Genomic DNA, 25,172 nt, shown 5'->3' with positions numbered 1-25,172 from the left:
GTTGTACCAACTTGCATTCCCACCAACAATGTAGGAGGGATCCCCTTTCTCCACATCCTCTCCAACAATTGTTGTTTCTTGCCTTGTCTATCTTTGCCATTCTAACTGGCGTAAGGTGGTATCTCAGTGTGGTTTTGATTTGAATTTCCCTGATGGCTAATGATTTTGAACATTTTTTCATGTGTCTGTTAGCCATTTGTATGTCTTCATTGGAAAAGTGTCTGTTCATATCTTCTGCCCATTTTATGATTTGTTTATTTGTTTCTCGTGTATTGAGTTTGAGAAGTTCTTTGTAGATCTTGGATACCAGTCCTTTATCTGTGGTGTCCTTTGCAAATATATTCTCCCATTCCGTGGGCTGTCTCTTAGTTTTTTTTACTGTTTCCTTGGCTGTGCAGAAGCTTTTTATCCTGTTAAAGTCCCATAAGTTCATTTTATCTTTTGTTTCTCTTGCCTTTGGCGATGTGTCGTGAAAAAGGTTGCTCTGGCCGATGTCATAGAAGTTGTTGCCTATGTTCTCCTCTAGAATTTTGATGGATTCCTGTCTCACATTGAGGTCTTTCATCCATTTGGAGTTTATTTTTGTGTATGGTGTGAGAGAGTGGTCAAGTTTCATTCTTTTGCATGTAGCTGTCCAATTTTCCCAGCACCATTTATTGAAGAGACTGTCTTTTTTCCACCGGATGTTTTTTCCTGCTTTATCAAAGATTAGTTGCCCAAAGAGCCGAGGGTCCATTTCTGGGTTCTCTATTCTGTTCCATTGGTCGATGTGTCTGTTTTTGTGCCAGTACCATGCTGTCTTTGTGATCACAGCTTTGTAGTACAGCTCGAAATCCGGCATTGTGATGCCCCCAGCTTTGTTTTTCCTTTTCAACAGTTCCTTGGAGATTCGGGGCCTTTTCTGGTTCCATACAAATTTAAGGNCGTCATAGAAGTTGTTGCCTATATTCTCCTCTAAAATTTTGATGGTTTCCTGTCTCACGTTGAGGTCTTTCATCCATTTGGAGTTTATTTTTGTGTATGGTGTGAGAGAGTGGTCAAGTTTCATTCTTTTGCANAGGAGAATAGGTATTATTTTTTCTTTGAATGTTTGGTAGAATTCCCCAGGAAAACCATCTGGGGCTGGAGTTTTATTATTTGGAAAGTTGTTTATCACTGACTCAATTTCTTCATAGTTAATTGGCCTGTTTAAGAAATCTATTTCTTCCTGTTTCAGTCTTTGTAGTTTATAGGTTTTGACGAAGGCCTCCATCTCTTCCAGATTGGTTAGTTTTTTGGCATATAGCTGTTGAGAAATTTCTAATAATCCTTCCAATTTCAATGTTGTTGGTTGTGACCTCTCCCTTTTCACTCATAATTTTAATAATTTCGGTCGTTTCTCTTTGCTTTTGGATAAGTCTTGCCAGTGGTCTGCCAATTTTATGGATTCTCTCAAAGAACCAGCTTCTAGTCCTGTTGATTTGCTCTACTGCACTTCTGTTTTCTAATTCATTGATTGCTGCTCTAATTTTGGTCAACTGGTTCCTCGTGCGTGGGTTAGGCCTGTCCCTCTGTTGCTGTTCCAGCTTCTTGAGGTGAGAATATAGAAACTGCATTTTAGATTTTTCTATTCTTTTGAGTGAGGCTTGGATGGCTATATATTTCCCCCTTAGGACTGCCTTTGCAGTATCCCATAGGTTTTGGACCATTGTGTTTTCATTCTCGTTGGTCTCCATAAATTGTTTAAATTGTTTTTCATTTCCTGGTTTATCGAGTCATTCTTGAGCAGGATGGTTCTTAGTCTCCAAGTGCTTGAGTTTCTTCCAGGTTTTTCCTTGTGGTTGAGTTCCAATTTCAGAGCGTTGTGGTCTGAAAATATGCATGGGATAATTTCAATCTTTTGGTATCGGTTGAGACCTGTTTTGTGTCCCAGGAAATGATCTATTCTTGAGAATGTTCCATGGGCATTAGAATAGAATGAGTATTCTTTGGTTCTGGGGTGTAGTGTTCTATATATATCTATGAGGTCCAACTCGTCAAGTATGGCATTCAAAGCCTTTGATTCTTTGCTCAGTTTTTGCCAGGGTGTTCTGTCTATTTCTGGTAGTGGGGTGTTGAGGTCCCGTACTATATATGTTTTTATCTATATGTCTCTTTATTTTGGTTAAGAGATGCTTGTGTATCTTGCTCCTCCCCTGTTGGTGGCGTATATATTTATAATTGTCATATCCACTTTTTGAATACTTCCTTTAAGAAAATATAGTGCCCTTCTGTGTCTCTCTCTATGGCCTCCAGTTTAAAATCCAGTCTATCTGATATGAGAATTGCTACTCCAGCTTTCTTTTGAGGTCCATTTGCGTGGAAGATGGTACTCCATCCCCTTACTCTAAGTCTGAATGCATCTTTGGGTTCAAAATGAGTCTCTTGTAGACAGCAAATGGATGGGTCATGTCTTTTTATCCAATCTGCAACCCTGTGGCGTTTATTGGAGAATTCAAGCCGTTAACTTTGAGACTGCATACTGAGAGATATGATTTTAATGATGCCATGTTGCCAGTAAAGTCTTTGTTTGTATCAGTTGTGACTTTCTGCTCTGTATCACTCTTGGGGCCTTTTTACCTTTATAGAACCCCCCCTTAATATCTCCTGTAGGGCTGGTTTCGTGGTTACGAAATTGGTCAATGACTGGCCATTCTGGATGGTCTTTATTTCTCCATCCATTCTGAATGACAGCCTTGCTGGATAGAGGATCCTTGGCTGCATGTTTTTCTGTGAAAGACCTTTAAAAATGCCCCCCCAACCCTTTCTCTCACTCCAGGTCTGTGTAGACAGGTCTGATGTAATTCTGATACCTTTGCCTTGGCACGTGAGAAATTTCTTTGTCCTGGCCACTTTCAATACTATATCCTTCAATCTAATATTTGCGAATTGCACTATGACGTGACGTGGTGTAGGTTTGTTGTGGTTGAGCTTGGGAGGGGTCCTCTCTGCCCCTTGGACATGAATGTTTGTTTCCTTTGCTAGATTAGCGAAGTTTTCAGCTACGATTTGTTCAAATATCTCTTCTAGACCTCTGTTTTTCTCCACCCCTTCAGGAATGCCGATGATTCTGACATTGGATCGTTTCATAGAGTCAGTAATCTCCNTCAGGAATGCCGATGATTCTGACATTGGAAAGTTTCATTGAGTCAGTAATCTCCCGTAACCTACATTCCTGAGCGTGGATTTTTTTGAGTCCAGATTTTATTTTAGCTTTTTCATCTACTAACCCATCCCCCAATTAGCTGATACGTTCTGCCTCATTCACCCTGGCCGTCAGAGCTTTTAGTTTTGACTGCATTTGGCTCATAGAATATTTAATTTCTGCCAGATTCACTCTCATTTCCAACCTTAGAGATTGTATATTCTCATTAACATTTTCGTTAATACTTTTTTCAAGTCTACACATCATCTTGACCATTGTTACTCTGAATTCCATTTCNTTCAAGTCTACACATCATCTTGACCATTGTTACTCTTAATTCCATTTTGGATAATTTGGTTATATCCATATCCATTAGTTCTGTGGCAGAGGCCAGTGACTCATCTTTTCTTTGCTGGGGGAATTTCTCCTTCTCATCATTCTGATGAGATGTTGCGGGGTTGTCCAGAGCCCAAATTATTGACCGGGACCCAGGCCGTGCGCCCTTGTTTTATAGGGATCTTAGGACTGTGGGCTTCTTGATTTTTCAGCCTCCTTCTGGGAGAAGGGCCTGCCACGCCAATACTCAGGCAACCCTGTTTGGGTAGAGTCTCCGTGTCCCCTGTGAGGGGGGATGGGGCTGGGCACACTGTGAGCCGGTATTTCCAGGCTTTTGTTCTCTGGTGGCTTTCCCTGGTGTTTTTCTGTGGCTCTTCTAAGAGTCAGAGCAGCAGTGGCTGAATCCCAGCCTCTGTCTCAGAATAGAGAGATCGCAGTCTGGTCTCCACTGAGGTCTTCTGGCCACTTTAACTCTGTTTCTGTTGGTTCTGCTGAAACCTGCAGTATCCGGATATGTACGCCCCACACCCGGCGTCCCAGCCCTTACTTCCAGGGCCAGCGCGTCTCTGTCTTTTGTGTTTCTCACACAGCCAGCCGCCATCTGCCAGCTGCTAACCGCCCCTGCGCGCTGCTGGAACTCCCAGTCTCAGTCTGGTTCCAGTGAGCACACCGGAGCTTCGGTTTTCAGTCTGGCCGCGCACGTTTCCCGGCTCACGGTCTCATTCTGCTCTCTCACGGGTGCTGCTCCGCGACTCCGCCCGCTCCCCTGTGCAGGTGGCTACAGCTTCCCGGCACCCAAACATGGCGGCTCCCTCCCCCTTCCATTTATCTTCTGATATCTGTGCACGTTTTCATGGCTCCCCGCTTCATACCTCAATATTCAGCACTGGAGATGTTCATTTGTAGAGATCCAGATGTATCTTCCTGCGTCTCAGGCTGATTCTGTTGATGTTCAGGCTGGTCTGGTACCTATCCAACTCAACTCAGGGGACCCACTGAAAAATGGGTCCCCTACTCCTCCGCCATCTTCCCGTTTTTTCAGAGTAAAATTTCTTCTATAAATGCTTGTATTAAGTAAAGTTCAGCTCCGCCCATGGACCAAACACTGCCCACTGCACACAAGGAGAGACTCTTCAGATGACTGGACTGAAGGATAAAGCATCCACAACACAGCAGCTGAGTGCCTGCAACGCACACTAGAGACACTCCCTGAAGCACCAGACCCTAGACACTATATGATCTCTTCCATATAAAGCTACTCTCAGGAGCAGGACAGATAACAGGCTCTTCTAACATGGAGAAGAAGACAGACTTAGACAAAATGCCAAGACAGAGGAATTCATCTCAAATGAAACAAGATAATGTCACAGCAAGATATCAAAGCCAAACAGATATAAGTAATACACCTAATGGAAAATTTCAAGCAACGATCATAGGGATAAGTGCTGGGTTTGAGAAAAGAATATAAGACTTCTGGGAGACCCTTACCACAGAGTTAAAAGAGATAAAAAAGAAACAAATGAAAAGTGCTATAAATGATACTTGAAACAGACTGGATGCAATGAACAAAAGGAAGGAAGAGGCAGAGGATCAAAAAGTGATACAGAAGATAAAGTAATGGAAAATAATGAAGCTGAATAAAAGAGAGAACAAAGAATTGTGGAACACAAGAATAGACTAAGGGAAATCAGTGACTCCATCAAACATAAAAACACTCATTTTATAGAAGTCCCAGAAGAAGAGAAAGGGGACAGAAAAAAATTGCTAGAACTGATAAATTCGTATAGTCAAAGGATACAAATCGATAGAAAACTTGCATTTCTGTACACGAATAATGAATCAAAAGAAGTAGAAATCAAGGAATTGATTCCATTTACAATTGCACCAAAAGCCATAATATACCTAGAAATAAACCTAACCAAAGAAGTGAAAGACCTGTACCCTGAAAACTACATTCTTGAGCGTGGATTTTTTTACATCCAGATTCTATTTTAGCTTTGTCTTCTACTAACCCATCCTCCAATTAGCTGATACGTTCTTCTGCCTCATTCACCCTGGCTGTCAGAGGCTCTAGTTTTGACTGCATTTGACTCATAGAATTTTTAATTTCTGCCAGATTCCCTCTCGTTTCTGCCCATAGAGATGCTATATTCTCATTAACGTTTTCTTTAATACTTTTTCAAGTCTACACATCATCTTGACAATTGTTACTCTGAATTCCATTTCTGATAATTTGGTTATATCCATATCCATTAGTTCTGTAGCAGAGGCCACAGTCTCATTGTCTTTTCTTTGCCGGGGAGGATTTCTCCTTCTTGTCATTCTGATGAGGAGAGGTTGCGGGGTTGTCCAGAGCCCAAATTATTGACAAGGACCCTGGCAGTGTGCTCTTGTTTTATAGGGACCTTAGGGATGGGGCTTATTGACTTTTCAGCCTGCCTTCTGGGGGAGGGGCCTGAAAACTATGAAACACTGATTAAAGATATTGAAGATGACACAAAGAAATGGAAAACATTCCTTGCTCGTGAATTGGAAGAACAAATATTGTAAAATATCCATACTAACCAAACCAATCTACACATTCAGTATATTCCCTATCAAAATACCACCCACACTTTTCACAGAGTTAGAACAAACAGTCCTAAAATTTCTGTGGAACCACAACAGGCCCTGAATAACCAAAGCAACCTGATTTAAAAAAGAAAATTGAACAGATACATGCAAAAGAATGAAACTTGACCATTCTCTCACACCATACAGAAAGATAAACTCCAAATGGACGAAAGACCTCGATGTGAGACAGGAATCCATCAAAATTCTAGAGGAGAACATAGGCAGCACCTTCTACGATATCGGCCAGAGCAACCTTTTTCATGACACATCTCCAAAGGCAAGAGAAACAAAAGATAAAATGAACTTGTGGGACTTCATCAAGATAAAAAGCTTCTGCACAGCCAAGGAAACAGTCAAAAATCTAAGAGGCAGCCCACAGAAAGGGAGAATATATTTGTAAATGATGCTACAGATAAAAGACTGGTATCCAAGATCTGCAAAGAACTTCTCAAACTCAATATGCGAGAAACAAATAAACAAATCATAAAATGGGCAGAAGATATATGAACAGACACAGAAGATATGAACAGACACTTTTCCAATGAAGACATACAAAGGGCTAACAGACACATGAAAAAATGTTCAAAATCATTAGCCATCAGGGAAATTCAAATCAAAACCACACTAAGATGCCATCTTACTCCAGTTAGAATGGCAAAAATTGACAAGACGAGAAACAACAATTGCTGGAGAGGATGTGGAGAAAGGGGATCCCTCCTACATTGTTGGTGGGAATGCAAGTTGGTACAGCCACTCTGGAAAACAGTGTAGAGGTCCCTTAAAAAGTTAAAAATTGAGCTACCCTATGACTCAGCCATTGCACTCCTGGGTATTTACCCCAAAGATAAAGATGTAGTGAAGAGAAGAGCCGTATGCACCCCAATGTTCATTGCAGCATTGTCCACAATAGCTAAATCGTGGAAGGAGCCGAGATGCCCTTCAACAGATGACTGGATTAAGAAGTTGTGGTCCATATATACAATGGAATATTACTCAGCTATCAGAAAGAACGAATTCTCAACATTTGCTGCAACATGGACAGCACGAGGAGATAATGCTAAGTGAGATAAGTCAAGCAGAGAAAGACAATTATCATATGATTTCTCTCATCTATGGAACATAACGACGAGGAAGATCGGTAGGGGAAGAAAGGGATAAAGAAAGGCTGGTGGGTAATCAGAAGGGGGAATGAAGCATGAATGACTGTGGACTCTGATAAACAAACTGAGGGCTTCAGAGGGGAGGTGGGGGAATGGGATAGACTGGTGATGGGTCGTAAGGAGGGCACGTATTGCATGGTGTACTGGGTGTTATACGCCACTAATGAATCATCGAACTTTACATCAGAATCCAAGGATGTACTGTATTGTGACTAACATAATATAATAAGAAAACATTAAACAATAAAAAAGAACCGAACAACAACAAAAAACCCAAAACAAAACAAAACAAAAAAAAAAAAAAAACAAGACTCTAGGCACCACAATTCCAGGCTTAATGTTATATTACATTCTCAGCAGTGTAAGAGAGTTCCCCTTTCTCCACCTCCTAATACCTGGTGTTTCTTGCATTGTGATTTTTGCCACTGACTGGTTTGAGGTGATATCTCATTATAGATTTTTTTGTATTTTCCTGATAATCAGTGATGTTGAGCATCTTTTCATGTGTGTTGTTGTCATCTGGATGTCTTCTTTGGAAAAAAATGTCTATTGCTGTCTTTGGCCTATTTTTTTTTATTGGATTGTTTCTTGGCTGTTGAGTTTTTATAAGTGCTTTTTCTATTTTGGATACTACCCTTTACCAGGCATGTCATTGGCAAATATCTTCTCCCACCCCATGGGATGCCTTTTAGTTATGTTGATCGCTTACTTCACTGTGCAGAAGCTTTTTATTTTGATGAAGTCCCAATAATTTATTTTTGTTTTTGTTTCCCTTGCTTTGGGAAACATATCTAGTAAGAAGTTGCTGTGGCCGACGTCAAAGAAGTTACTACCTGTGCTCCCCTCTAGGATTTTGATTGTTTCCTGCCTCACATTTAGGTCTTTCATCAATTTTGAATTTATTTTTGTGTGTGGAATAAGAAAGTGCTCCAGTTTCCTTCTTTTGCATTTTGCTGTCCAGTTTTCCCAACACCATTTGTTGAAGAGACTGTCTTTTTTCCATATAGTTGGGTTCATTTCCGGGTTCTCTACTCTGTTCCATTGATCTATGTGTCTGTCTTTGTGCCAGTACCATACTGTCTTGATTACTGCAGTTTTGTAATATAGCTGGAAGTCCACAATTGTTATACCTCCAGCTTTGCTTGACTTCTTCAAGGTTACTTTGGCTATTCAGGGTCTTTTGTGGTTCCACACAAATTTTGGGATTGTTTCTTCTAGCTCTATGAAAAATGCTGGTGGCATTTTGATAGGTATTTTACAGGATGTGTAGATTGCTTTGGGTAGTATGGATATTTTAACAATATTTGTTCTTCCATTTCACAAGCAAGGAATGTTGTTTTGTTTTGTTTTCCATTTCGTTGTGTCATCTTCAATTTCTTTAATCAGTGTTTCATGGTTTTCAGAGTACAGGTCTTTCACTTCTTTGGTTAGGTTTATTCCTAGGTATCTTATGGCTTTTTGGTGCAATTGTAAATGGAGTCAATTCCTTGATTTCTACTTCTGTTGCTTCATTATTGGTGTATAGAAATGCAATAGTTTTCTGTCTGTTGATTTGTATCCTGTGACTACACTGAATTTGTCAGTTCTAGCAGTTTTTTGGTAACTTCTTTTAGGTTTTCTATATATAGTATCTTTTTATTTCTATATATAGTATCATGTCATCAGCAATTAGTGGAAGTTTGACTTCTTCCTTGCAGATTTGGGTGCTTTGTATTTTTTTTTTTTCTGATTCCTGTGGCTAGGACTTAAGTAACATGTTAAATAACAGTGGTGAGAGTGGACATCCCTGTCTTGTCCTGACTGTAGAGTAACAACTTTCAGTTTTTCCCCACTGAGGATGATATTAGCTGTGCATTCTTCTTTTTTTTTTTTAAGATTTTATTTATTTATTTGACAGAGATAGAGATAGCGAGCGAGAGGGAACACAAGCAGAGGGAGTGGGAGAGGAAGAAGCAGGCTCATAGTGGAGGAGCCTGATGTGGGGCTCGATCCCATAATGCCGGGATCACGCCCTGAGCTGAAGGCAGACGCTTAACCGCTGTACCACCCAGGCGCCCCTGTGCATTCTTCTTATATGACCTTTATCAGGTTTGGTATGTTCTGTCTAACCCCACTTTGTTGAGGGTTTTTATCATGAGTGGATGTTGCACTTTGTCAGATGCTTTTTCTGCATCTACTGAAATGATCATGTGGTTCTTATCCTTTCTTTCATTAACGTGGTATATAATGTTGATTGAGAGTAATGAACCACCCTTACAACCGAGGGATAAATCCCACTTGATCATGTTGTGTGCTCTTTTTAATGTGCTGCTGAATTTGGTTAGCTACAATTTTTTTGATAATTTTGCATGTATAATCATCAATGATAGTGGCCTGTATATCTAGGAATTTCTGTATTTCTTTTAGGTCATCCAGTTTGTTGACACAAATTTTCATAGTATTCTCATGATCCTTTTTATTTCTGTGGCATCATTTGTAATGTCTCCTCTTTCATTTTGCATTTAATTTGTCTTCTTTTTTTTTTCTTAGTCTACCTAAAATTTTGTCAATTTTATTTATCTTTTCAAAAAGCCAGCTCTTAGTTCTCTTGATTTTTTTCAATTGTTTTTCTTTATTTCTATTGTTTCTCTTTATTTTATTTATTCCTGCTTTGATATTCATTATGTCCTTCTTCCTGCTCTGGGGCTTTGCTTTTCTTTTTTTTTCTAGTTTTCTGAAGTATAAGGTTGAGTTATTTGAGAGCTTTCTTGTTTCCCTTTTTCTTTTTTTGTGATCTTTCTTTTTTTTTTTAATGTAGGCATTCATTGCTATAAACTTTCCTTCTTAGATCTGTTTTTGCTGCACCCCATAAGTTTTGGCATGTTTTATTTCTGTTTTGGTGTATTTTAATTTACCTTTTGATTTTTTCTTTGACCCATTGGCTATTCAGGAGTTCTATTGTCTTGTTATTTGGTTTTGTTTGTATTTTTTTTTCAGACAAGAAATCTTCTGTCATACTGATCTTTTTTCACTACATGTAACATCCTTTTTTTTTATCTCTATTTGATTTTAAAGTTTTCTCTGCCTTGGATTTTGAAAAATTTGGTTTGGTGTCCTTGATATAATTTTCTTTATTTTTCTTGTACTTGGACTTCATTGAGTTTTTTAGATCTGTGGGTTTATGGTTTCTATAAAATTTGGAAATTTTGGAAACATTATCCTCTCACGTATTTTTTCTTCCTTTCTTTTCTTTTGGGACACCAATTGCATTTTTGTATTATGCTGCTTGAAGGTGTCTCACAGCTCACTGATGCTCTGTTCTTTTGTTTGTTTTATGCTGTGTTTCTTTTTGATAGTATCTATTGCTCTGTCTTTATCAATCTTTTTACCTGCCATATCAAATTTTCATTTTATTTTTTTGTCTCACATTTTAGTTTTTATCTCTAGAAATTTGATTTGTGACATTTTATATCTTCTATGTCTCTATTTTTTAAAATATAGAATAGAGTTATAATAATTATTTTAATGTCCTTATCTGCTAATTCTAATATATATCAATTATGGGCCAGTTTTGATTGATTGATTGGTTTCTTCTCATATGTTATCTTTCTTCTCTTTTGTATGTCTGACAATTTTTGATTAGAAGCCAGATATAGTGAATTTTACATTAGTAGCATGCTGGACACTTTTGTATTCTTATACATATTCTTGAGCTTTATTCTGGGCCACAATTAAATTAGGTGAAACAATTTGATAATTTGGGGTCTCCCTTTTAATATTTCTTAGGCAGGATCAGAGCAGTGTTTAGGGCTACACACTACTCAAGTTACTTCCAGGTACTCTACCAAATACTACAGGAATTATGAGATTTTCCAGTCTGGCTTGTGAGAACAGACAATATTGTCTACACTCATGAGTTCTGATTTCCCTCTAACCCTTTCAAATAGTTTTTCCCAGAGATATTGGTTTATCAGTAATCTGCTAAATAATTGAGGAAGACCTCTACAGGTCTCTAGCATTTTCTCTGCTCCTCTCACCACTCTAGTAGTCAGTCCTGCTAACTCTGTCTGCCTTGGTCTTCTCTGACTCTCAGTTCTGTCTCATCCACTCAAGAACCTGCCAGGTACTGCCTGGGTTTCCCTTACCTATACAATAGCCTGAAAACACTCAGGTGGTAAGTTTGGGCCATCATAGGCTTACTTGATTTGTTTCCCATCTCTTAGGGATCACTTGCCTTTATTCCCTAATATCTTATCTCTGAAAAACTGTTGTTTCCTGTATTTTATGGTGTGTGTGTGTGTGTGTGTGTGTGTGTGTGTGTGTGTAATGGGGAGTCTTGTTTTAAACAGGTGGGTGAATCCAGCCTCTGGTATTCTATTTTGGCTAGAGGCAGAAGTCCCTGGACTATTGATCTTTCATAATTTTTTATGAATATTAGGTGTGTTTTATTGAAGTAATTCAATATTATTTTCTAAATTAATTCCCCATTCATTTTTGCATATTTGTCCTTTTTCCAATAGATTTTTTAAATTGTTTTATTCTCCTACATTCTTTCATTATTCTTCAAATTCTGATGTTACTACTTAGAGTCTTTAGTTTCACTGCTTATGCTATTGATGAAACGTTCACAAATGATGAGTTTTTTTAGATGATGCTTGTTAAGGAGTGTTTACTTTTCCTTTTTCTAAAAGATGTTTGGTAGAGATAGTTTATATTTAAAATTGTGTTTTTTTATAAGGTTATATTATATTTACAACTTGGTATTGTAATAGAGATAAAGTAAGCATATTCACAGTTAGTCTGTGAGAAACTTATGATACTCTAACCGCTAGGATGCTAGCAGTCAGCTGCCAACTTTGAATTTTTTTTTGCTTTCTTTACTATTTTATACTTAAACCCTTAGCTATTGAGTGTGTTAACAACATGGGACCTTCCCTTCTATATTGTTATGATTCTACACATACCCTTATACTTTAGGGCCCAGCTTACCAGCAAAGATCAATACCTCTTTTCTCCTCGACTATTTAGCACATTGCAAGATAACCCCTGCTACTTTACATTTTTCTTTCTCCCTCACTAATCACATTCCAATTCCACAGATTTGGTATCCTCTGATTTAGAAATAAATAAGGGTTTACCATATATCAAAAAATCTGTTTGAAGATTCTGACAGTTAACTGTGCAGAGTATAGGTTTGGTTTTCCCTGCATATACACCAAACAGATCACAAAGCTACTGAGGCTTTTATATTTTGAGAAAATGTAATATAATATGTTTTACTAAAACCTTTGCTGCTATATAGTTTCATATATGTGTATATATATATTTTTCATCTTAATTTAGGATTTGCTCTCCCATATGCTACATATGGACCCACATCAACGGTACACTACAGAACAAGTATTAAAACACTCATGGATAACCCACAGAGACCAGTTGCTGAATGATCAGCCAAATAGAAATGATACATCACATGTCATTAAGGTAAAACAAACATACTTTTATGCATCTCCTAAATGCTTAATAAAGCCTTCATGCCCTTCACTGACAACACATACCTTAAATACCTTTATTTTTTAAAGGTCTATTTATAGATCTTTTTGTTTTTGTTTTTTTAAATAACAACCATGGATTCCTGTTAATCTTCTCTACCTATTGCCCTTCTGATGATAAACAAAAATTATTTGATTGTATTTAACTTGTTCTTGAGACACTGGGACTAGGAGTGTACTAAATGCAAGTTTCATATGGAAAGAAAATGTTGCTGTTGGTTCCTAAATTAATAACCAACCATTGGTGCAAATTCCCATATTTATAGACATTGAACCTAGACTTCAGATTTTAATGTTTTATGAATAAATCTGTTGATGCATAAATAGGTTGTTTCCATGTCTTGGCTTTTATGAATAATGCTGCACTGAACATGGGAGCACAGAGATCTCGTTGAGAATAAATGAATAGTGGTATACATATATGCAATGGAATATTATTCAGCTTTTAAAAAGGAGATCCTGCCATTTGCAACACCGTGGATGAACTTGGAAGACACGCTAAATGAAATAAGCCAGACAGAGAAAGAAAAAAATACATAATCTCTCTTATATGTGGAATTTTTAGAAAGTCAATTATAGAAAAGCAGAGAGTAGAAAGGTGCTTACCAGGGGCAGGGAAGAGGGGAAAATGGGGAAATATTAGTCAAAGTACAGGGTTGTAGTTATGTAGGATGAATAAGTCTAAGTATCCAATGTGTAGCATGATGACTATAGTTAATAATACTGTATTAAATATTGGAAATTTGATAAGAGTAGATTTCACATGCTTTCATCACAAAAAAATAACTGTGTGAGAAGGTATATTTGCTTGACTATAGTAATCATTGTACTATGTATATGTACATCATAATATGTTCCATGTCTTAAATATATACAACCTCTATTAAAAATAAAATTCTGAGGGCTTCAGAGGGGAGGGGGGTGGGGGATTGGGATAGGCCGGTGATGGGTATTAAGGAGGGGCACATATTGCATGGTGCACTGGGTGTTATACGCAAGTAATGAATCATGGAACTTTACATCAAAAACCAGGGATGTACTGTATGGTGACTAACATAATAAAAAATATTTTAAAAATAAGATAAAATAAAATTCTTACTACTATTTACCCCAAAGATACAGACGTAGTGAAGAGAAGGGGCACATGTACCCCAATGTTCATAGCAGCAGTGTCCACAATAGCCAAACTGTGGAAGGAGCCGAGATGCCCTTCAACAGACGAATGGATAAAGAAGATGTGGTCCATATATACAATGGAGTATTACTCAGCCATCAGAAAGAACAATTATCCAACATTTGCAGCCACATGGATGGGACTGGAGGAGATAATGCTAAGTGAAATAAGTCAAGCAGAGAAAGACAATTATCATATGATTTCACTTATATTTGGAACATAAGGAAGAGCATGGAGGACATTAGGAGAAGGAAGGGAAGAATGAAGGGGGGGTAAACAGAAGGGGGAATGAACCACGAGAGACCATAATGGACACTGGGAAACAAACTGAGGGCTTCAGAGGGGAGGTGGGTGGATGATTGGGATAGGACAGTGATGAGTATTAAGGAGGGCACATATTGCATGGAGCACTGGGTGTTATACGCAAACAATGAATCATGGAACACTACATCAAAAACTAATGATGTACTGTGTGGTGACTAACATAGCATAATAAAAAATTTTTTAAAAAACCTCTTCACANGCATAATAAAAAATTTTTTAAATAAAAATAAAATTCTTAAAATGTTTAAAACATTACATGAGTGATGAAAGGTTGATGAAAAGAATACATTTAATGTTTTAAAAATGTGTAAGAAGCATAGTCATCGAAATAAAAAAATATACAAGTAAGCAGGTATTAATTCATGAAGGAAATATCAGTGCATAGATCAAGTATATTCAAATTATTTTCCTCAGAAATAAGGCTGTATTCTAGTTAACTCTCTCATGATATAATATGGATTTTTTTTTTTTACCTCCACGGATTGTTACTCAGTTTGTCTTATTTCGCATTATTTTAGGGTGCAGTGGTCACCACATGTTCTGCCCTGACTCACAGGACCTTTCAACCAGTCCTTGAGCCTGTTGCTGCTTCAAACTTAGCACAGCGACGGAGCATGAAAAAACGAACTTCAACTGGCCTGTAAGATTTCTAGTGTTCCTCAGCCATACTGGATGAAGAAAAAATTAAACGTGTGGCTTTTTGCCTAATCTTATATCAAAGGCATCGTATTCTGCTACATTACTTGAATAGTCTGTTTAAACCTCCTTTTTTAGGGGGATGAGATTTAAAAAACACAGGTCCACAGTATTCATACAATGTTGTTTTGCAGTAGTCTTCAAGTGTTTAAGTATATAATTGGTGTCTACAAGGTCCTAACAATTTTTCTGCACACTAACTTGTAAAGTTCCTTTCAAATAAAGTTACTTTAATAGTTTTTCTGGTCTCATAAAATAATGATTTGGGGGATCATTAACAATAATCAGGATGCAAATATAATAGTATAATGCCAAGCAATGCCAATATTTTTTAACATCAGATCCTGAAGAATGGGCTTTTTTAAAAAGAAAAACAAACAAATAATGTATTGTAGAAGCTTGTTATGGTGTACAACCAAAGGACTACATTCATTTGTGCTAATATGTGAACTCCTGATACGGTTGGTGCCAAAGTTTTTACAGAAGAATTAAATCACAAATTACGTGTGCAGACAGACCTGTATATTACCCATAAATGTCCTCATCTAGAAATAAAGGTTTCTATAAGTCTTCTGTAAATTTTACATCTAATGGAATTGTACAGTTGAGGAATTTTTTAGCCAAAGGCTTTATATTGGTGTTGTAATCTACTAAATAGGTTATAGTTAAGCCTTTGAAAATAAAGTACATGTGTTGCTACTACCTTCGTGATATGTAAGCTGAGTTTCAAGTTAATCAGTTGGATTTAATCATTATCTTTCCCTCTTATAGTGAGCTACACTGTTGCTTTTTGGACTTCCAAAATTGAATTACAGTGTAGCATATTAATTTACCTTGAATCCTATGGTAATATAGTTTAAATTTTATTGTCGTGGACTTAAGCACACATGATACAGTATAATGCATTTCAGTAAACTTAATGCTACAGACAGATAAACTGACATTTTGAAAAGGAAGCAATATTAATGATTTACACAAAATCTGAACACATTTTTAATCATATTTATAAAAATGTCTGACAAATTTGGTCTTATTATTGAATTTATGTTTCAGAACCACTGGGTAATATATATTGTTTTCTCTAAATGATTGAATTTTAAAGAATATTTTCATGTTGTTGAAGAAAATACCATTACTACTACTACTACTGACAGAAACTCATGAATGTAAACTGGAGGATATTACAGTTTTGTTTAGTGAATATAAGTGAACTACTTGTATGTGCTAAATGTACTGTTTGCTGTGTATTGTATTTTGTTTAATTCCGAGAGAAAGTTGATTACTGAGCACTGAAGTATACAGTTTAGGCTAGAAGGCTTGTAACTTCAGTATTCAATAAAGGAAACTATACATATTCTCTTTATAATGTAAGTGATATATACTCTGTGTACAAAAATCTGTTTATTGGGTGTGATGTATAAAAGTATATACCCTTAATTTGAGGTGTCTTTTTGCAATAATTGAAAGGCATTAAAAAAATCTAATGCCACATGGAAAACATTACTTAGAAATAGACTGGTATCATATCTTGTGAATTTTTATTGCCCGTTTTGGCCTTTTCTTTCCCCATTTTGCTTTAATACTAGAAGTACTTGCATGTAATGATTTGTGTCCATATATTCTGACTTACTTTCTTCTTGTCATCTTGTTTGTGCTTTTATGCCTTCTTCTTATTGGAATTAATATAACAAACTAAGAGGTATGATTTTGGTGTTGAACTTTTCAGAACAGAGATACTATTTCCATGTATGCTTTTCTAGCAATAGCATTAGGGTAGGTGAAATTGGAAAATGAAAAATTATCACAAAATAACTTCCATTCTTTCCATAATCAATAGTTTTTAGAAGTAGCTGATCTTAGTTAATTTTTCAGTGAGGTTACTCAGAAGGATAATATCATACAGTCTTTTCATGAAAGGAACACAGAAGTAAGCAATGAACAACACAATTCTTGATCGCTCAATGAGAAGTGACAAATTATTAAAGACACAGATATGCTAGTGGATTTTCCCAATAATTACATAAAAATTTCTGCTGGAAAGTTCAAACAAAGTAGGTTAAAAACAGTAATTGGGACAACCCTATTGTAAGGGAAGTCTTCAAACTATATACCCTCATTTTGTAGAAGGAATCCAGGTAGGGATGCCTAATCATGTCCATTTTGGCTAGAGCAAAAAATGCGGATGTGAATGGGAGCTTTTTTGGTGGGGCTTCTATAAATGCTTAACCACTAAAATCCTTCCTATAAAATTTTAGGATATTGTGTTTTTTAATGGATTCATGAACAATTCATTTGCATTGCTTTTCTTTGTAGTTGATGGTTCTTGCTAGTATTTAATGATAGCACAATTTGGGGTTTTTATTGTTCTGGAAAGAAGGGGATATATTTTTTTCCTCAAATGGAAAATACCAGGTTTGCCCACATAGACTAATAATTTATTATCCTAAAGCACATATTATCATGAATAAACTCAGGAAACCATTGATAAGATAATTAAGATGTAGTGGTGGTGATTTTGTGTGGGAAAATGGTTTCAGTTATTTCATGAAAATCAAACTTGAGCCTATTTTGTTAGACCCAGAAATGCCTAAACTTTATTTTTTGTAATTTATTGCCATTGGTAATTACACATAGTAAAACATTTTGATAGAACCTCTGATTCACCCAAAGGGATTTCTTATGTGTAGGCAACCCACAAACTTAAGAACAGATGCTTGGTGTTTACAATGTCTCCTCATTGAAACATCATGTTAAGGTAGTACTGTCCATAGAAAGTTACTCATACTGATTGAATAGTATTTTCTTGACATTATGAGGCCCCTCATATATGAAAAAGGAAAAGAACTGCTTAACTTGGACTTAAGATCAACTAGAAAGCTTAGGATTTAAACTAGGCAAAGTATGTCTGTGGCATTCTGTATATTCTCTGTCCCTGGCTTTCCAGTCCCCATATACTATCCTACTTGAGTACCTCACAGAGGACTCCATGATTAAAGCTTACTCCGGAAGGATTATCTGCCCCAGAAGCACCTCACACCCTTCCCCTTCCCCAAATCAGAACTTCCATTCTCACAGAGCAGCTATATTCAGCTAAAAGAGTGAAAGGAGAGTGATCTCATTTAAATTCTTTTTTTTGTCAGTGGCTAATAATTTTTCAAGGGAGATGCCTATTAATCTAATGAATTTCTAGTTGCTGGATTTTTAGGCTGTCTAACCAGACAAGAGTAATTGTATCAGTTGTTATCAGGGAAGATATTTCTGGGCAAGGAATTTACACAGTGTGCCCCATGATCAGATTATCTCATAAACTGTTTCTTTTATGCACTGCTTCATCATTTCTACTTCTCAATATACTTTTTCTCTTCCAAGAAACTTCCAAGCTTTTTAATCACAATGAACTTATAGAACGGTGTGGAGGGAGAGACAGTTGTTAAGTGCATATTTATCTGTATTCTTGTTTCTCGTAGTACATAGCCTATAACATAAGGAGCCTCCAGCTCCCCAGCCTCTATTCCTATTGTATTGATAAAAGTATAGAAAGGTCGAATGCAAACTGTCAGTGGAGTCCAAGTCTGCAGATCCTTTGTCTACATTTCAGGACACAGAGATCCTTGATCTTCTCAACACGAATGCAAGCCATATTAAGTCAACTGTAATTAAACTCCATTACAACATTTTCTTACGTTTCAAAGCTTATTTAGGTTTTTTTGGTGTGTATCTTAATATAAGCACACAGTAGTGTGCTATCTGCCTTCCTATGCAAGAGTGCAGCGGCATTGATAGTGGTTACTCACAAATAAATTATACTCATGATACACTGTTCCTGGTTTTATTCTTACAATATAGTGAAGTCCATCATATCATTTGAATAAAATGATAATGCTTGATCACCTAAAGTTCAGTTTGGTTGCTAATACTTGAAGGTATGTTAGTCCTAAATTGTAAGGGTAAGTTTCTTTGAAATACGAAGAAAACTATAAAGGGAAAGTATTTTTAGGATATAGAAATTCAAGTTTGTTTATATATATTCCACAGATTATGTAAAGTTTTATTGACCAGCAAGAAATCTTAGCTAAATGCTTAGAAATAAATATATATGTGATTGGCAAGTTAGGATTTGTTCTATATTCACATTTCTAAACCTTGAAAAATAGAGCTTCTTTGGATCACTGTTTAGCCTTCATACTATTTGTCTAATTATGTGAACTAATTTACTCTTCAAAGGGTATTTACTAAACATCTAATTTTATGTAGAACAGTTCTAGATAACATACTAAGTGTGTTAGTTTATTAATAAATTGTCATAATGTGACCAATTGGATTTATTTGCTTTTTTCCTTCCTATCAAACTAATGTTACTCAGGTCACATTTGATTTCTCTTTTCAAATTCACTCTGATATTGATACCACTAATAGCAGAAACTCTAAGTTTGTTTTTTAGTACAATAAAATTATTAACATCACAAAAGCATTCCATCAAAAAAATCATCCATTTTAAAATTTATACAAGAAACTTTAATTAAATATCCAAATGCCGGCGGGGTTTGGAAATGAGAATTTTGCATTAAATTCCAGAGTACAAAAAAAAGAATATGATTTTTCTGTATTTGATTGAAAAAAAAAACAGTAAGTACTGTTGGTAGTTGTGAGTTACATGGGGTTTATGCACAAAGAATAAAGTTTGAGGCTATAGTTACAATAAAAAATGCCTTGCCAACACTTTCCATATACTGAGGAATTCCTAAACTTATTTTCTGATATGGAAAATATATTTACGGGCATTTTATTACACTTCTCAAGGAAGGAATGGTGTTAAATAGAAATTGTGTGTACTTAAAAACTTAAAAGTTGCAATTTAAAAAAAGGTCCCAATTGTTCAGACAACTGTATTTTCTTTCTCTGACTACATTATGGAATTTATACATCATTTATTTTATAAATGTTTTCTTTAAAGAACTGTTTCTTTTGACATTATGGTTTCCGTTGTACTTTTTTCATGTGAGATCAAATCCAGTAGTGCATTTTACAGTGTTTCTTTCCCTCACAGTGCTGCTAAAGAAATGGCTATCATTTTGAATTTACAACATGCCAAAGATGACATAGAAATTATATTTATTTTTGTTCTTGTTATAACTCTGTGAGCAACATTTATCACAATATCGTGTTAAATTACTGGCATTCTCTGGGTACTAAATAAAAAGGCTGCAACTTTCTAACATTTTACAGTTGAACTTGCTTGATCATTTATAGATGTAAAACTTTGCTTTTATAAACACATACAGATTTGCAGACTTTATTAAAAGCTATTAAATATTGTTTAGGAGCCAGTAGTTTAAAAAAAGTGTTTCAAGATACTTGCTTATGCATTTGCCTTGGTATTTCCTGTTCTGTATAATAGTATTATTCTTCTCATGTTCCTAGAAGGCAAGGTAATTTAAGAAAATGAAGATGAAAACTTACAATATTTTTAGAACTTTTCAGAATACATTTGTCTTCAAGTTAGTTGAGGTGACAACATTTTCTACAGTACCACAAATTAAAACCTTAGTCTCTGAGTATTGGAGAAATTATTTTAAGCTTAGTATCAAGTAGAATAGCATAAATTCTGCCACTGTATTTGACCTCCGATTATTCAGATTCTGACAAAAACACATTTTCTTTGTTAATAAATGCATTTTTTGTTTTATTTAACAGGTATATGTTGTGTTTCTGTGCCAGACACTACTACTAATTTAATTTTCTTCTAAAAGAGATTCAAGTTCATTTATAGTAACACACGTGTAAGTAAGGCTATTAAAGTTGAAATGCAAAACCCATGCAAATGAAAAGCATGCCACCAGCCAGGGCTAATGGTTATTTTAATTAAGCATTGAGTTTAACTCTGAGCTTCATGACAGGAAAGTCAAGAAGAGAAACTCAGCAGGTTACATAATAAATATGTGACAAGAAGCAGGAGAATTCTGCAAGAGATTTTTAAAAATATTTTTAACATTTTTTTCATGGAAAAATACCATGGGCAAAGTAAAAAACACATGTATATACATATGTATATATGTATGTGTGTGTATATATAGAAAATTGATTATCAGAATAAGTTTATTCACCATCTATCACCAGATACCACATATAGATACAAATGTTTATTGTGATGAGAACTTTTAAGATCTACTCTCTTTTGAATATGCAATACAGTATTGCTAACTATAGTTACATGCTGTACATTTCATCCCTGTGACTTATTTATCTTATAGCTGAAAGTTTGTACCTTTTGAACACATTTTACCCCCCCAAAATCTATTGTTTGAATATGTAGAACTTCAACATGTTTCCAAAAGTCAAAACTATACAGAAACTTATACTCCAAGAACTGTCACCTCTATCAGAATATTCCCTACCCCAATTTTCTACACCCCTTATAGGTAACCAAACTCTTTGTTTTCTAATTCATTCTTTCTGTTTCTATGTATTTCCTTTTTTCTTTCACAAAGGGCAGCATACTTTATACGTTCTCTTGCACTTTGCTTTTTCACTTAATGCATTTTGGAAATCCATATCAGTCCCTAGCTGATACGAACTTTTTTAGAGCTTCTTATATTCCTTTTTAGAGCTGCATTTGTATCTGTGCTATAGCTTATTCAACCAAACTCTTATTCTTTGGCATTTACATAGTTTCCAATATTTTACAATAACAAGAAATCCTGCCATAAATAACCTTATGCATATGCATCTTTATATTGTTGAAGTTGTATGGTCAAGTTATATTTATAAAATGAAATTGCTTAATTGAAGGACAATTACATATGTAGTTTTATTAGCTATTGCCAAAATACGCTCCACAGGTGTTAATGCTATTTTGCATTCTACCCAGCAATGCACGAAAGCACCTGCTTTTCCATAGCCTCATGAATAGAGTATATTGACAAACATTGGTATTTTCATCAAGCTGAGGAGTTAGAAATAACATCTCAATATACTTTTAGTTTGCATTTCTCTTATTTTGAGTAAAGTTGAATATATTTACAAATGTTATCTATAAGATTTTGGTTTCTCTATTTTTCAATTTTAAAAGCCCTTTATAGGTGTGTCTGGGTGGCTCAGTTGGTTAAGCACCTGCCTTCGGCTCAGGTCACGATCCCAGGGTCCTGAGTTTGAGTCCCACGTTGGGCTCCCTGCTAGGCAGAGAGCCTGCTTCTCCCTTTCCCTCTCCCCCTGCTTGTGCATACGTTCTCTCTCTCAAATAAATAAATATTTAAAAAATAAGAAATAAAAGTCCTTTATATAAATTAATGCTTTTAACCTTTTATCTATTATCTGATATATGTTGCAAATATTTTCTCCCTGCTTCTCAGTTGTTTTTTACTTTGCCAATTGTATTGTTTTCTATGAAAAAATGTTAAAAATGTTTCAAATCAAAATTATCATATTTGTCTTTCATTATAGCAAGGCTTTTAATCATAGTTAGGAAGCCTTTCCCAATACCCAAGATACAGTGTAACACATGTTTTCTTTCAGTACTCGTATACTTTTATACTTTTCATTTATATCTGACATCCTTTTGAATTTTAACCTTGTGTGTAATATTAAGAATGTATCTAATTTTTATCCATTCCAAATGGTTATCTAGTTTTCCGAACACCAGTTATGAAAACACTAACTTTGTCAAAGTGATTTAAGATATACTATTTTTACCATACACTACACTTTTTATGTAGTTAGGTCTTTTCTCTAGACCTTCTATTCTGTCCCATTGATTTGACTATCCAATGCTCCAGTACTACAGTATTTTGCTTATGGAAGCTTCATGGTATAATGTTTAAATACCTGATGGGACTAGTTCTCCCTGCCTTAATATCTGCCTTGTCAATATTTTCCTAGCCATTCTTGTGCGTTTATTTTTCTATATGAACTTTTGGATCAACTTGCCTGTTATTCGTAAAAAAATGTAACTAAATTTTAACTATCCCAACATACAATGGGGAAGATAGAACATGATTATTGGAATAAAAAATTTCATTTGGATGATGGAAGAATGAGAAAGAATGCTGTGGTCCTCAGTCCATACAATATAAAACACTTCTGGATTGTAATAAGGACTTCCTACCCTTGCAATGGAATGAGGCCTTTACTCACCTGATCTTTAAGCACCTTTTTTTCCTCTTGAAGTATGTTCATTGCCCTTAATAACAAATATTGACTTACATCAGTGGTTCTCGAAGTGTGGCCTATAAGCCAGCAGCATTACTAACATCTAGGAACTTGTTAGGAATACAGAATCTCAGGCATACTACAGATCTACTGAATCAGAAACTGGAACTGGGACCCAGAGATCTCTGGATTTAAATTCAAGTAATTTTGATAATGCTTACATTTGAGTACTACTGGTTTATGGGTTGAATATGCCCAGGATTTTACCTGGCTTGAGAACTATTGTGACAGGCACCTTTAAAAGTTTAGCATACTTTCAGAGACTTCTGGGGAAGATAGCTGAGTAGGAGGATCCTAGGCTCACCTCATGCCATGGTTACGCCTAGATAACACCCACATCAGAGTAAATAAACCAGAAAATGACCTGAAGACAAGCAGAACACTCTCTACAGCTAAATGTAGAGAAGAGGCCACATCTAAGAGGGTAGGGAGGGTGGAGATATGTTCAGGAGCCAAACTGACCCACAAGACTGTCCACATGAGGGAGAGATGCTATGGGGATGGAGAGGGGAAAGAATTGCATAAGAACCAAGTACCACAGGCCTGAGAGACCTGCACTGGAAAGATGAATCCCCATAGCATTTGACTTTTTGCTAATTCTTTTTTTTTCTGTTCTTTTTTTATGTTTTTTTTTAAATTATATTGTTAGTCACCATGCAGTACATCCCTGGTTTTTTATGTAAAGTTCGATGATTCATTACTTGCGTATAACACCCAGTACACCATGCAATACGTGCCCCCCTTACTACCCATCACCGGCCTATCCCATTCCCCCACACCCCTCCCCTCTGAAGCCCTCAGTTTATTTCTCAGAGTCCATAGTCTCTCATGCTTCATTCCCCCTTCTGATTACCCCCCATTCTTTATCCCTTTCTTCCTAGTTCTTATATTCCACAGATGAGAGAAACCATATGATAATTGTCTTTCTCTGCTTGACTTATTTCACTTAGCATTATCTCCTCCAGTGCCGTCCATGTTGCAGCAAATGTTGAGAATTCGTTCTTTCTGATAGTTGAGTAATATTCCATTGTATATGTGGACCACAACATCTTAATCCAGTTATCCATTTAAGGGCATCTCGGCTCCTTCCACAATGTAGCTATAATGGACAATGCTGTTATGAACATTGGGGTGCATATGGTCCTTCTCTCACTACATCTATATCTTTGCGGTAAATACCTAGTAATGCAATGGCTGAATCATAGGGTAGCTCAATTTTTAAATTTTAAAGGGACCTCAACACTGTTTTCCAGAGTGGTTTTACCAACCTGCATTCCCACCAACAATATAGGAGGGATCCCCTTTCTCCACATCCCCTCCAGCAATTGTTGTTTCTTGTCTTGTCAATTTTTGCCATTTAACTGGCGTAAGGTGGTATCTCGCTGTGGTTTTGATTGAATTTCCCTGATGGCTAATGATTTTGAGCATTGTTTCATGTGTCTGTTGGCCATTTGTATGTCTTCATTGGAAAAGTGTCTGTTCATATCTTCTGCCCATTTTATGATTTATTTGTTTCTCGCATATTCAGTTTGAGAAGTTCTTTGTAGATCTTGGATACCAGTCTTTTAACTATAGTATCATTTGCAAATACATTCTCCCATTCCGTGGGCTGCCTCTTAATTTTTTTGACTGTTTCCTTGACTGTGCAGAATCTTTTTATCTTGGTGAAGTCCCACAAGTTCATTTTATCTTTTGTTTCTCTTACCTTTGGAGATGTGTCATGAAGAAGGTTGCTGTGGCCGATGTCGTAGAGGTTGGTGCCTATGCTCTCCTCTACGATTTTGATGGACGCCTGTCTCATATCGAGGTCTTTCATCCATTTCGAAGTCATCTTTGTTTATGGTGTGAGAGCGTGGTCAAGCTTCATTCTCTGGCATGTAGCTGTCCAATTTTCCCAAAACTGGATGTTTTTCCCTGCTTTATCAAAGATTAGTTGCCCAAAGAGCCGAGAGTCCATTTCTGGGTTCTCT

The 25,172-nt window shown here is 36.2% G+C and overlaps 1 protein-coding gene across 1 annotated transcript in view; it reads left to right on the top strand.

The window, feature by feature from the left end:
* The window catches only part of RPS6KA6 (ribosomal protein S6 kinase A6), a 206,870-nt gene extending 186,673 nt beyond the window's left edge, over window positions 1-20,197 (top strand). The window contains exons 21-22 of the mRNA XM_034649643.1: window positions 12,595-12,735; window positions 14,820-20,197. Coding sequence (XP_034505534.1) covers window positions 12,595-12,735; window positions 14,820-14,945 — 267 coding nt within the window. The 3' untranslated portion in view covers window positions 14,946-20,197. The remainder of the gene's footprint in view (window positions 1-12,594; window positions 12,736-14,819) is intronic.
* The last annotated feature ends 4,975 nt before the right edge of the window (window positions 20,198-25,172 follow it).

This window comes from Ailuropoda melanoleuca, chromosome X, assembly GCF_002007445.2.
Source record: "Ailuropoda melanoleuca isolate Jingjing chromosome X, ASM200744v2, whole genome shotgun sequence".
NCBI classification, from domain to species: Eukaryota; Metazoa; Chordata; class Mammalia; order Carnivora; family Ursidae; genus Ailuropoda; species Ailuropoda melanoleuca.
This window is presented reverse-complemented; position numbering and strand designations above follow the sequence as displayed.